Below are 12,553 nucleotides of genomic sequence, written 5' to 3' on the forward strand. Positions count from 1 at the left end.
GCTGGCAGAGCTTAGTCGACCTGTTTATGTTTCATTTCCAGTTTTGAGATAAAACCTTTTTTTTTTTTCCTTTCCCATAAAAATTTGCTTGCTTTTCATTTTCCATGAGAGAGAGACTGATCCTTCCAGGCCAACCCAACTTGAGCCAGGTGAAGCTCCTGCACGAGGAGGTTCAGTTGTATGAGAAGGGCTCAGGCTATGCATGCTGCCACAAGACCTGGCCCCTGCCCTGTTTGTTCTAGGCAGCAGTGGAGATATTCAGGCTGCACAAAGGAGTCAGATGCTCAGGGTGTGTATTTTTTCTGAATGCCAGGAGAGAAGACATGGCAGGGGAGGCAGCACTTGGAAGGCAGAAATGTTTCTTTTGCAATGAAGCCTATTTAATCTCTGACTTCAGGGCATTTATTTTATTCCCTTCTGTCCATCTATAGAGATTTTTATTTTTGCCCAGTGCCAAACCCTACGGCTACTGCCAAAAACATAAAGCATCCCTGTGCTCTTGGCATGCCTCTGGCATCTGCAAAGGACTGACCAGTAGCAAAGCACTTTAAACACATGCTGACAATGCAAAAATGTTGAAAACCCTTTCAGTGGAGAAATGCATCTTAATTTTGGTTCCTTCCACTGTAGACTCTGTTATGGGTATAGCTTCTGCTGGCATAACTGGTGAGGGATGAAGGATAAAACCAGATGTATTGATTGGTGATTTTTTTTTTTTTCATGTCAGATACAGAAGGCAGAGAAGTATTCATTTCCAGGCATCCCAGGTTAAATTCAACAGAAGAGCTTGCCAGAAAATACCAGAGCTTTCCTTTCTCAAAGAAATTTACTAAAGAGAAGAGTTAGGAGATATTGGAGCCCCAGGGAACTGGTGAGAAAAGTAAGGAACAAATGCAGGGAGTGACATTAAGAGGCAACTGATGTACTTGATACAGTCCACCAAATGCCTCCTGCTGGGAAGAAGGAGACCTTGGAGATCTCTGTCCTGTCTCCTTCTCCCTCGGTGATTTTCTCTGGGGCCAGATTTCTTGCAAAGAAAAGATCCCATGCAGCAAGTTACATGAAACATCTGTGATACCATTATAAAATACAATCCTGCCTAATGCTATTAGTAGTATGTTTAATGAGCTCTCCAGACAGTTTCAAATGCAGCAATTTCACATCACTGAAGATAATTAAATACAGCCCTAGCCTGAGAGAAGATTATGTCAGGCTGCATCCTGAATCTTTTGCTGTGTTAGGCCAGAACAAGAAGATACATGAGGATGGGTTACACTACCTGACTAGGTGAATCAGTTGGGATTTCTGCAATGCACTGGTCTGATTTCCAGTCTTCTGTGCCTGATTTACTTTCTTTAGATGTGATTGAGCTGCCTAGATTAATTACAGAGTTTAGATCTCTGTCAAATGCCAGTACTGCTAGGAAATGGATGCGGCTGAATGTAGGCTCAGCATAGTTATCCCTGAGGCTGAAACATCACCTTCAGGCATAGGAAAGTAAGCAAAAGTCATAACAAGCATCAAAAAGACCCAAGGGGCCATATCAGACTCTAGAGTGAGATATGTTAATATAGTTTTCATCCATACTTTACTTACCAGGCTGGAAGAATGAACTGTATTTCTCATCCATCAAGCCTACATCTTTTCAGAGCTAGGTGCCACTTGGTGCTGCTGGGGTCCCATTCAGCTCTAAGTGATACCAAGCCCCATGGGATGAAAAAATCCAAGGAGCTCCCTGCAGAGTCTGCAAAGATGCTGGGAGGGGGGCACATCCTGAGTGGAAGGCTCTGTTGAGGACAGATTTTATTGCTTGTCATGAATGCTTTCCATTGGAACAGCCAAGGTTGTGCTGGAATAGAAAAATCTAGAATCAGTCGTTCAACGCTCAGCCCATTTTGCATTCTTCAGGGAGGGCTGTGTTTTTTAGAGCTGTGCTGGAGGGTTCGCTGGAAGTGAACACATTCCATAAACTTTTCTGCTTAGCTGAAATCTCATTCTTTTCGTTAAAAAAGTATCTGTGAGAAGTCTCTAATTAGTTCAAAAGCAGCTGCTGGGTAAAAATTGTGTCTAGATACTTCTACTATATCAATTTTTGTCTCTTGACTGGAAGTCCCAGAGACATATCAGCAGGGCCTGGAGCAGCATAAGGTGCTGTTGGAATGATGTCCAAGTCACACAGATTTACATTTTCTCTAAAATTAAAGGAACTCATCAGTGAGTTTGACCCACTATTCTTTTTTATCAGTAGCTTTGCAAGATGCCTGGGGAAATGTTTTTAGCCCAGGTGCACAGTCTGTTCATTTAGCTAGACGTCCTTGATGAGAAGTTTAATCATCTTTGAGGAAAATTACTTTGAGCAAACACAATGCTGGAGGGATTCTCTAATCCCACAGCTCTTTGTCTTCAGCCCCAGAAATGTGGATTTGGTCTGGCTGAACACATAGCGAAGCCAGACGTTTATTCATTGTGGCATGTGTGTGCAACTGCCCGTGGCTGTGGGCCAGGAGGGCAGAAGATCCCTGTGGACGTACCCAGCCAACCCATCGCTGCAGAAAGAGCACCATCTCCAGCTGTGGTCCCCTCCTGTCTGGAGCATGCAGTGGAAACAACACCTGCTCAAGAAGCAACTTTGCCCACATCCCCTCCAAAATTAACATTTCTAACTGTGTTTCTGGCTTTCCTTTTAGGTATGTCTCCATCCACTCTCTGTAGTTTTGTTTCATCTGCTTCTTCAGGCGTTTCGGCGGTAGGAGGGGACCGGAGACCCAGACCCACCACAGTGACCACAGTGCACACAGGGAGCAAGTGAGAGTCCGGGTGGCCAGGAGCAGGCAGGCATAGGGCTGTGGATTCCTCCAAGCCACCCCTCGCCCTGCCCCGCATACTCGACGAAGGACTAGAAGAAAGAAGATTTTTTTATGGCCATATTTTATACTGCAATTCTGAAATATTTCATTTATCACAAACTGCAAGGACTCCAGGGGGAACGGATCTAACAGTCTCTGGTGCTGTACATATATATACATATATATAAATATATATATATATATGTGAGTCTAGCAATGTTCTAACTAATGAACACGCATTCTTATCCCCAGTGATTTACTCTTTTCTCAGTGTAGGTAACAGTATATGTTGTTGGGTTTTTGTTTTCGTTTTGTTTTCCATTAACTACAAACATCTCAACTGGATTATTTAAATAGAATAACTTTTCTGAGCATTATATATATATTTTTTCTTTTAAGAAGTACTTCCAGTAATGTCTCTCCTCCCAGTTTGTGGGGGATTATGCTGTTTTGGTAGGTAGGAGTTGGCGTTAACTTTGCAGCACGTGAGGATTGCAATGGCGTGCCATTCCTCGCTCCTCAGACTGGTCTGCAAGGCTTCAGCAGAGCTGCTGCTGCTCAAACTGCTGCTTTCCCTTCCCTCCTCCTCCTTGAAAGCCATGGGCAGAGCTCAGTTGCCACCAGCCTGATTCCTGCAGAGCTGTGAGCCTGCGGTACGTTTGTTTGAGAGGAGAAGTCGGCACATGGTGCCTTTGAGGAGCAGACCAGAGCTGAGCAAACAAAACAACAGAGTTTCATACTCCAGCAATTTCCCCCTTGATAATCTCTTCCTCTGTGCATTCTGCGCAGAGCAAAAGAAAAGGAAGATGTGGGGCCCAGAGCAGTAGTTGTCCTCTGCCACCAACTCACTGTGCCGTCCTTGTGGAGGACATTTAATTCCCAGCCTCCCAGCCCGGCTTTGTACTGGGAGCACACCCAGCCCGTGCTCCCTGCACCACAGCTGCTGAACACCCACAGCTTCATGGAGCTTTGTCCACTGTTGCTGATGCTCAGCACCTGCCAGGGTCACCAGCCATAAATGAGGATCAGGAACCAGATCAAAAATGTTTGGGCTTTAATTTCTACATATCTCAGTTTCTCTTTGTTGAAGAAGAGTGATACTTCCACCCCTCTCTAAAGCTCGTATACAAAAGTTAACTCAATTTCAATTATTTTTAATTCATGCATTTTCCAGGCTACAAATCCTGGTGCATCATCTAGGAACAGCCAACATTGATGTTGTGTGGTCATGCATTGGAGCACCTTGAAATAGAAGAGCAAATCTGTCATCGTTTATCCAACTGCTTCACGTGACCCCAGACAGGTCCACCCTCTACCAGAGGCACAAGCTCATTTGCCACGTTTGCATTTATCCAGAAAAAAAAATTGTGAAAGCCAGTCACAGACTGAATGTATCAGGCAGTAGTGACTGTGCTGTGAAAAGCCATAAGATACTTATTCATCATTGAGACTTCAAAATCTTGCTTCAACGTCACTTGGTTGGTTTTGATTAGCAGAGCTGGGATTTCATCTATCATACTTTGTGTTCTAGATGCTGGAAAAGCAGGTGGCAATGAGCACCAAACCTGTTTGAAGAGGCAGCTCTTTTGGTGGCACTTGATAGGGCTCCAGTTTCCTTTCTGTTAAGGTATTCTACATTTTCAGAGGCCTGGGAGTGAGTCTCCACGTCTGGGACAGCTATGAATGCCTGCAGGGATTAGCAAAGCCCTTTGGATTGCATATAATCATTCATGGGCATGCTTGGTCTGCTGGTGCTGCAGCAAAATCAGAAAGACACAGTGTCCATGTTTTAGGAAAGTTGACACATACTGGTATCAAAACTCCATATAATTTCCCCTCTGAGGACTTCTGACCAAGATTTCGGCAGACCTAATGGCACAGGGTGTCCTTGCTGCAAGTCATGCCAAGCCCATTCTCACCAGGTACTTCTGCTCCTTCTAATTGGTAAAATAGAATTTACACTCTTGCCAAGTCTGCTTTATTTTGCCAGCCTGAGTAAGTAAGCCTTAGTTTAGGAGAGAGACTCCTATCACACAAATTTGAGTTATTTTGAACACACGTGATTTCATGAATTCAACTGTGTTTCAGTTCTATGTATGTAGATGGTCAGTCCCAAGATTAGAAGTCAGTGGAGTTCCCTGCATTCGCTCTTGTGCAACCAATAGCAGGATTTGGTTAAAGAGCATTTTTGTCTTTGTCCAATTGTGGTCAGACAAAGACAGTTGGGGCTCAGTGCTTCCTCTTCACGTTCTCTTCTGAAACCTGGGGTTTGAGCTTAATGCAGTTGCTGAAGCCATCATGCAAAATACAGCATCCAAATGTATCTTGCAGGAAGGAAAGAAAGAAAAAAAAAGAAAGAAAGAAAAATAGAAAAGCAAATGGATATCCACCTGCAAACCAAAGATGAGTGATGAGAGTGAAAGCAGATGTGTTGTCCCATACCCTGCAGTTGTGGAGTTCCCACACACCAGCTGGCCCTCCATGGTCGAGCTTTCTTTGTTTTCTACTCTAGGAACATTTCTTCCTTCCAAAAATGCAATTGGGTTTTTGTACCTAACGTTCTAGAGTAGTTATGTAAGTTATCATCATTCTCATAGGCTTGTTATCAAGCACTGGGATTTTAACATGAGCACTTAGAAGCAAAATTGTTTTTGTGTGATACAATTTTGGGTGGTGGGAAGCTCTTCTTTTGCATTAGTAAAACAGAGCTGGAGACCTGACCAGGTTTGCCAAATGCATAGTGATACTCAAAACTGAGTCCCAAAGTATCCCTCGGTTAAAACTTCTCAGTTTAAACCTGACTTTAAATCTGTTCACCAGGATAACAGCAGCACCCAGACAAGAAATGTTGGGATTGCAGCCATTTGTCCTTTGGCAGCAGACTGGCACAGCAAATGTTCCAGCATCTATCCAGTAAATAGTGTATGCATGCGTGTGTGAAAGGGGCTGATAGCCCAAAAGTAAAAGATTCAAAACAAATCCAGATCTCACCATGCAGAGCAGGTAGAAAAATCCTTCTGGGCTCTTTCCCAATGGGCTGTCCTACTAAACATGGTGTGATTTACTCCTTGCATGAGGACTTCAGCCTGGACTGGCCTGTCTGTTACTCTTTTCTGCTTTACTTGACTGGCACCAATGTGTTTTTCATTTGTAACTGGTTTTCCTGAGCTCCTTCCCCTTCTTTTTTTTTGCTTGCAGCTTTGATTGTTGATTTTTACCTCCAGAGTCACAGAGGCCATCTTTGATGCCAACAGCAGTGCTCTTGCTGGGAAAAAAATACCTAAAAATACAGAAAACCTCCAGCTGGCCCTTAGCCTGCAGAAGAAGTGTGAGGACAGGCTGCCCGTGAGCTCTGCGAGATGAAAGTCGGTGTTGCAGTGGCAGGGGGTTACACTGCTGATTTTGCATGCGACTTCATTCCCAGTGCATCCTAACTTCCTGCTGGATCACCCCTTCTGCAGCACAGAGTGGACACTGGCCCCACCACACAGCATGGGGAGAGCAGGGGGACAGGGAAACATAGCAGCGATGCTTTCCTGAGACTGTGTTACCCCTCTGGTGATGTCTTTTTTGTCCTGGTTGCTTTTGTACAGGTGTCATTAGAGTAGTGGGCTCCAAAATACAAATGGGATTTGACCTACTCCTTGTGTGTCTGTTGTGGTGCTGAAATAAAACCATGCAATGATAGGGAAATGAGCCACAGAAGGGAGTATCTGCCCACTTGGTAGACATCCTTATGTAGTTCTACAGTAGGCATTAGAAAATGGATTTTTCTCTGTGCATGTTCCCTGCATACCTCCATGGCTACTGACAGTATTTCTTCTATCAGCAGTTCTTCTTCCTGCTTAGCCCCAAGGAGCTTTGGAGCTTGCCCAAAGCATTTGTCAGCCCTAGGAGCCAGCAGAGCCCCTTCCCCATATCCTCTGCAGATCAGAGCTCAAGAGATAAAATTGCAGCCATCCCCAAGGCTGCCCCTTGTTAAGCATGACCCTTTTTTTAGCAAAACAAGCTTCCAGAGAAAGCCAGACAGCTTTTAGCCATCAGCAAGAAAGGTCGATATTGTCCTTCAGAATTTGGAGATCAGCTATAGGAAAAGCTCTGCTAAAACTTCCCCCCTGAGTAAGAGCTCTAGGTCTGAGCAGTGCTAGGTGAATCCTACATAAAAACACCAGATCGATTTTGCCAGTGAGTTCATGCAGACGGTAGACTGTTGCTTTTTCTCCTTCAAAATACTTGGAGGATTCATATACCCGCAAAGTATCAGTTTCTAGACTAAGCCCCAAGGTATCTTCTGTGGATGTTCCCATTTAATGAGATTACCTTTGTTCTTTCTCCTATGCATGTTTATCTGGTTGAACTGGAGCCTGAATGCATCCCTGAAATTATTCATGGGAAGGGAGTTTTGCTTTCGTTATCACGCTTATTTGCACTAGAAACTTGATGCTAGGAATTGCACTCATTCAAGCAAAGAGCAGAAACACACACACAAAGACGATTGCATCCAAGGAAAACAGCATCAAAATCAAGCACAGAGGATGAATTGGCAACAGTTGAGGAACCTGTTCACAAGCACTGTGCAGTTTCCCCTGGTACATTGCTCATCTCCAACTTCTTGCCCAGCAGCAATTTTACACAGCCCCTTTCATTTCCCCCACCACCACCCTTCCCTGAAACTGAGTCCTGCCTGTCCATCCTTGTGCACGTGCATGTGTGCATGTTACAGCCCCAGGGATCACAGGTCCCACTGGTGGGAAGCCAGGAGCTGGTTCAGGTTTTTTGGTCTGACTTTGTGCTGTTGGGTCAAAGCTGTGTAAATAGTGTTTAAAGCCAAGGATAAAGGCTCTTTATCCAGACTGATTTTTGAGACTCCTTCCCCACCTTGAAATGGGCCACAGCACTGCCCAGTTAGCTATTTTTTTCCTCCTCTTCATAAATTATAAGGTCAGAAGAGTGGCTCTTACATTTTTCCATGCCCTAGCATGGAATCAGGGCATGTACGCTCATGAGCGCTGTGAAAAAACACTGCTGAGCTAATGGAAAATCTCCAGTAGATGCATGTTACTGCACTGCATGTATTAAACTACTGTTCATTACTTTTGTATTTCCTGAGCCTTTTCTTCATGCACATTCAATCCAGCCTTTTTTTCAAGGGGTTTCTTCTAGGTTTTGCTTTCAAATGACTCGGTGTATCTGTAACTTGAAATCCCTTGTTAAGTTTGAGTAAATGCAAAAGCCAATATTTGTAAACAAGATACTGCAAAACCTGATAATGTATTTTGTCTTTCTGTGGAATGCTCTGCATGTACATAGCATGCACAGGAAGAGTCACCATCCAGAGCTTAAAACTATGCAGCAGTCATGTACACACGTCTAGAAACAGGGAGTCGGGGAGGGTCCCTCTGAATATGATGTCAAAAAGTTTGATCTGCATCTAAAGTACCTTCCTGGGTTGTCAATGCTCAGGTCTGCCAAGAAGTATGTCAGTGTGTCTCTTCAGGGTTGTGGGTTGGGTTTTTTTTGTTCCTCTTTCTTAGTCAGATCATTGGCTGATTTACTCAATTCTTAGTATTTTTCTCTTCCCATAAGATTTTTTTTTCTTGCCTGTTGCAAAATGAGCTGCATTGTGCGGACCAAGATGCTGTGATTATTTGCCTGAACTAATTAAGGCAGCAAGTTGAGCTAATTATCTCATCATTTCCAAAGCATCACTTATCAAATAACCTTCCCCAGTATCACCACCTTGCACTCAGTCCTTCAACATCTCCATGTAGCAACACCACTATTTATCCACAGAGGAGTTTGGAGCAGTACTTCTCCTTCCTCCACATGGAAATCATAGCTTTGCCTTTTCTTACCTCAACCATTGACCCATTTTCATTTGTGCTGGTCTTTCTATGGCAGAGCAGTGTACAGGATGGTCATGTGGTGTTTTCAGCACACCTGGTCCAGTCCTTTTTTGCGAGTTGGCAGGTCAATGGTCCCAGCTTCTCAACAGTCACTGCTTTCATGTGGAAGATGTTCATCTTCTCAAAGCTCAAAACAAAGTCACCTTGAAAGGTTGATAAATGGTCTTCTGATACAGGCATGCCAAATAGCTTCAGAGAAAGCACTGTGTTGGTGATGCAGGGAGAAGGTAGCCCTCCTTGGAAGTTAAGTCACGGACAACTCCACAGTGCCTGAAAGAACCAAGGCTTGAGCTTACCTTTGAGGATGATGCCCAGCTTGCATGCGGTGCCATCTCCAAGGAGCTGCCTACAGTGTAAAAATCATCATGAGCAGTAGTTGTAAGTTACCTCATATCAGGTTGCTATGGCAGCATGTGGTTTGAGGCTCCATGAGGAAGTGGACGTGTGCTGTGGTTCCCAGTGGGTGGGAGATCATAGGAGATGCTCAGGGCAGCTCTAAGCTTTTCTATCTTTCATCTGCATCCCACAAGTCCAGCTGCTGTTGTGCATGCTGTCTCTTACCAGGTCAAGCCATATCTTCACCCTCAAAGTGAAGAACATGAAAGGTCATGGCTCAGTGGGAGATAAGCTGTGACTCACATTTCTCTCCAGCACAATGTCAGCATCCCGTTGCTCATTCACCTCCAGTTAAGAAGCAGCATTTTGGTCAATTTGGGCCTTTTTTAAATATAGATATTTTATTTGGGTCAGCAAATAACCAAAAGATGCCCAGTCTGTCCAGAGCAGTGCCTCCCCAATATCTTCAACTGCAAAACATCTCTTGGCCGATTTTTAATGAAAATGCAAGCATGTTTTCTACAACTGCTTAAATCTTAATCAAGGAATGTCAGTGTGCCTAATATTGCAGGTCTTGTGATTGATACAAGTTCATAACAGCATCCATGTCCAAAAAGAAGGGAGAATGTGTATTTACTCCATGCATGTATTAAGGCATCGCAAAAGTTTTATCTGCATAATGAGTTTGCAATACTGCAAATTGTTAATGGGGCTACGTCGCAAGTGGTTCTCTGCCTTGACAATCATGTATACATATCGAGATTTCTATCATAATGAGAATTTAAAGGGATGATTGTTTTCCTCCAATAAATCCAGTTTAATCTCCCTGATGTGAAGTGTGATGTTTTTGAGTGCGTGAGTCTCCTGTGTTCAACCTATGTTCACAAAAGGGAGTAAATAATTTCTGTGGTGGCTGACTGTTTTATGTGATGATTTCCAAAGGTGGACAGTGAAACTTTTTTTCCATCCCCAATTCACTCCTTAAGAAAATGCATCAGAAGAGTGCATCAGACATCATTTTTTTTCCTGAAATTGCTGTAGGAGTTGATGCTGATGGCAACATAGGGAGACGTGTATCTCTTGGGGATTGAGAGTATCTGTGTGCAAAGAAGAGGCACTTGTTAGAGACAGGTGCACCCTTGAGTAGGTCCTTGTGGTTTACGTAGTGGTGAGAGTCATTTCCAGGGAAGAAACGAACACCAGAACCCATGTGATTACTATTTCAAATCTGTGGTGTGTGACTATGGCCATGGAACTGGGATTGGATGCTGGACTGCGACAGGAAAGACGAGATGATCTGCCATCTGGGCTTTGGAAAAAGAGATTTATGGGAAGGTACATCTTCGGAAAAATATATCCATGTTAAAAAAAATGGTGACAGGGAATGGGATAGACTCACATTTTCAGGAGGATCAGCAAATCCTGTTGAAAGACTCCGTGTTCAAACTAGAAAACCTGAAAGTAGAATCATCTGACTGCTTCTGATTGCTGGTATTAACAGGATTGTTTGAAAGCTGGACAAGATTGACCTATCCACAGTGTGACTCACAAGCCTGAGTCATCTCTAATACCATCCCTCCATATTTAGAGCCACACTCCAACCTATGGAAGTCAGCTCTCCTGATTTCTCTTGAATTCAGCAGATTTATGTTATTTTAGGCCTACCCCAGATTTCATCATGAAAAGAAAATCTTAGCTTAGGAAAAATGTCTTGTATCTTAGGTTTAAAATCATGGCTTCCTCTATAGTCGCAATGGTCACGTAGTGTGGATGAAGCTTTCTCTAGTGCCCAGTGAGACAGGGCAGAAGATCACGACAGGACCATTGAAATGCTGATGCTGTAAGAAGGCCTCTTGATGTCATGTCAGTATTTACTTGACTTTCGTTTATTTTCTTCACTGTTGCTACAGTGAATTCTTGGCTGCTTGCATCAAATGAGATAAAATGTCAGTACAGAGAAGAGAGAAGGAGACATGACAGAGATGGGGCTATAGAAAACATTATGCTTGAGACCTTTCCAAGATCCACAGCTATGTTCAAACCAAGAGAAGGGGTCTGTCCCTATTTTGGAGGCTTTCTGAGTGTTGGTATGCTCTGGGTGTCTGGTTTATGACATATACCAATCTTCCTTTGTGCTATACTAAGCCCATTTCTCAACTCCTTTGCTCTTCAGCATTGTCCCTCAGTGTAACTTCGGCTCTGATGGCTGTGGGCATGTCTTCATTCACAGTCAAAAGGAATTTTGCAGGGCACAGGCCCAACTTTGAAGACCATCCAGACCAAGCAGGGATGGATTCCCTGTGGTTCAGGATCCCCCAAAGGTTGGGTGATGCTGAGGAGACATTCAACACAGTGTTTTCAGCCACAGCGCGTGCATCCTTGCAATGTGGATGGCCTTACCCTTTGCCCAGTTATCCCTACATCGAATTTCCTCCTTCTGGACACACTTACCTCTCAGCTTACCTGTGCATGCACAAAACTATGTGTTCAGATATGGGCTCATAAAGATCCCTTTGGAGACTCTATGAGAGCAGAATATGGACTTGCACTGTCCAGAACAATCCTAGGGCAAGTGAGCTGCTGTAGTGACAGGGACTCATGCTGTTCCCATCACATTATACTTCCTCTCAGCTCTGGACATCCTTTGAGGAAAGGGTTGATACCCTTTGCTGTGGGTACATGCCCTGCTCAGCATATTTATGTCCTTAATATGGTGGAGCCTCTAAACAAAGATAAATTGCTGTGATAATAACCATTTTTGATAACTAAGGAGCGGGAAGAAGGACCATCTGCCTCAGCACTGCAAAACTGAGTATTTCCAGATTGTTTGGCACTTGGGTTTTCTGGATTATACTGAGATAAATTCCTGATGTCCAAACTCTGTTTATTTAGCCTGAATTCCACATTTCTTCTTTTTTTTCTTTTTTTTTTCTTTTCTTTCTTTTTTTTTTTTTTTTGTAACTGCAAGATTCTGATACAGTTACAGTCAATTAATGATCCATTTACCTTCTTCATGCAGTGTTTTGTTTAAGGAAATTGATAATAATAATAGAGTTGAGAGGTAAATTGTTCTTCCCATCTAACTCATGAGCTTTATGCTTTCTTTGGCGCCGTATAGGCTCTAGTATGTTTTTCATTTTCATTCTGTAGGGCAGAAGCAAGTGCTTTGTTCACATCCTTGCCTCAGCTTTCAGTCTAGCAGTGACCAGAAATGCTTCATAATCTCAAACAAATGCTTCCTTATGCTGAAGACCAGCTGGTTAGGTATCCTCAATTCAGAAGAGACACATACCATGTTTATACTTGAGCTATTTCAGGTTTGCATTTGCTCAAAATAACACCTGGAATGTAACTTTCTTTCCTGTTTACTGATGCAGTGCCGCTTGAAACAGCACCAAAGTAAATCAAATCCTTGATCAGCTCCAGGGAAGAACTGTGTGACTAAAGTTGTATTTAGTTATTTAC

At 43.4% G+C, this 12,553-nt stretch overlaps 1 protein-coding gene across 4 annotated transcripts in view; it reads left to right on the forward strand.

Moving 5' to 3' along the window:
• Positions 1-12,553, forward strand: part of CAMK1D (calcium/calmodulin dependent protein kinase ID) — a 252,128-nt gene that overhangs the window by 208,062 nt on the left and 31,513 nt on the right. For 2 of the 4 annotated variants that reach the window (XM_031616048.2, XM_090134802.1), the window contains one exon: positions 2,688-6,038. The exons of 1 other annotated variant lie outside the window; for it this stretch is intronic. In XM_031616048.2, coding sequence (XP_031471908.1) covers positions 2,688-2,809 — 122 coding nt within the window. In that variant the 3' untranslated portion in view covers positions 2,810-6,038. One more of the 4 variants, XM_090134793.1, reaches the window with a different exon arrangement.

This window comes from Phasianus colchicus, chromosome 1, assembly GCF_987193195.1.
Source record: "Phasianus colchicus chromosome 1, bPhaCol1.hap1.1, whole genome shotgun sequence".
NCBI classification, from domain to species: domain Eukaryota; kingdom Metazoa; phylum Chordata; class Aves; order Galliformes; family Phasianidae; genus Phasianus; species Phasianus colchicus.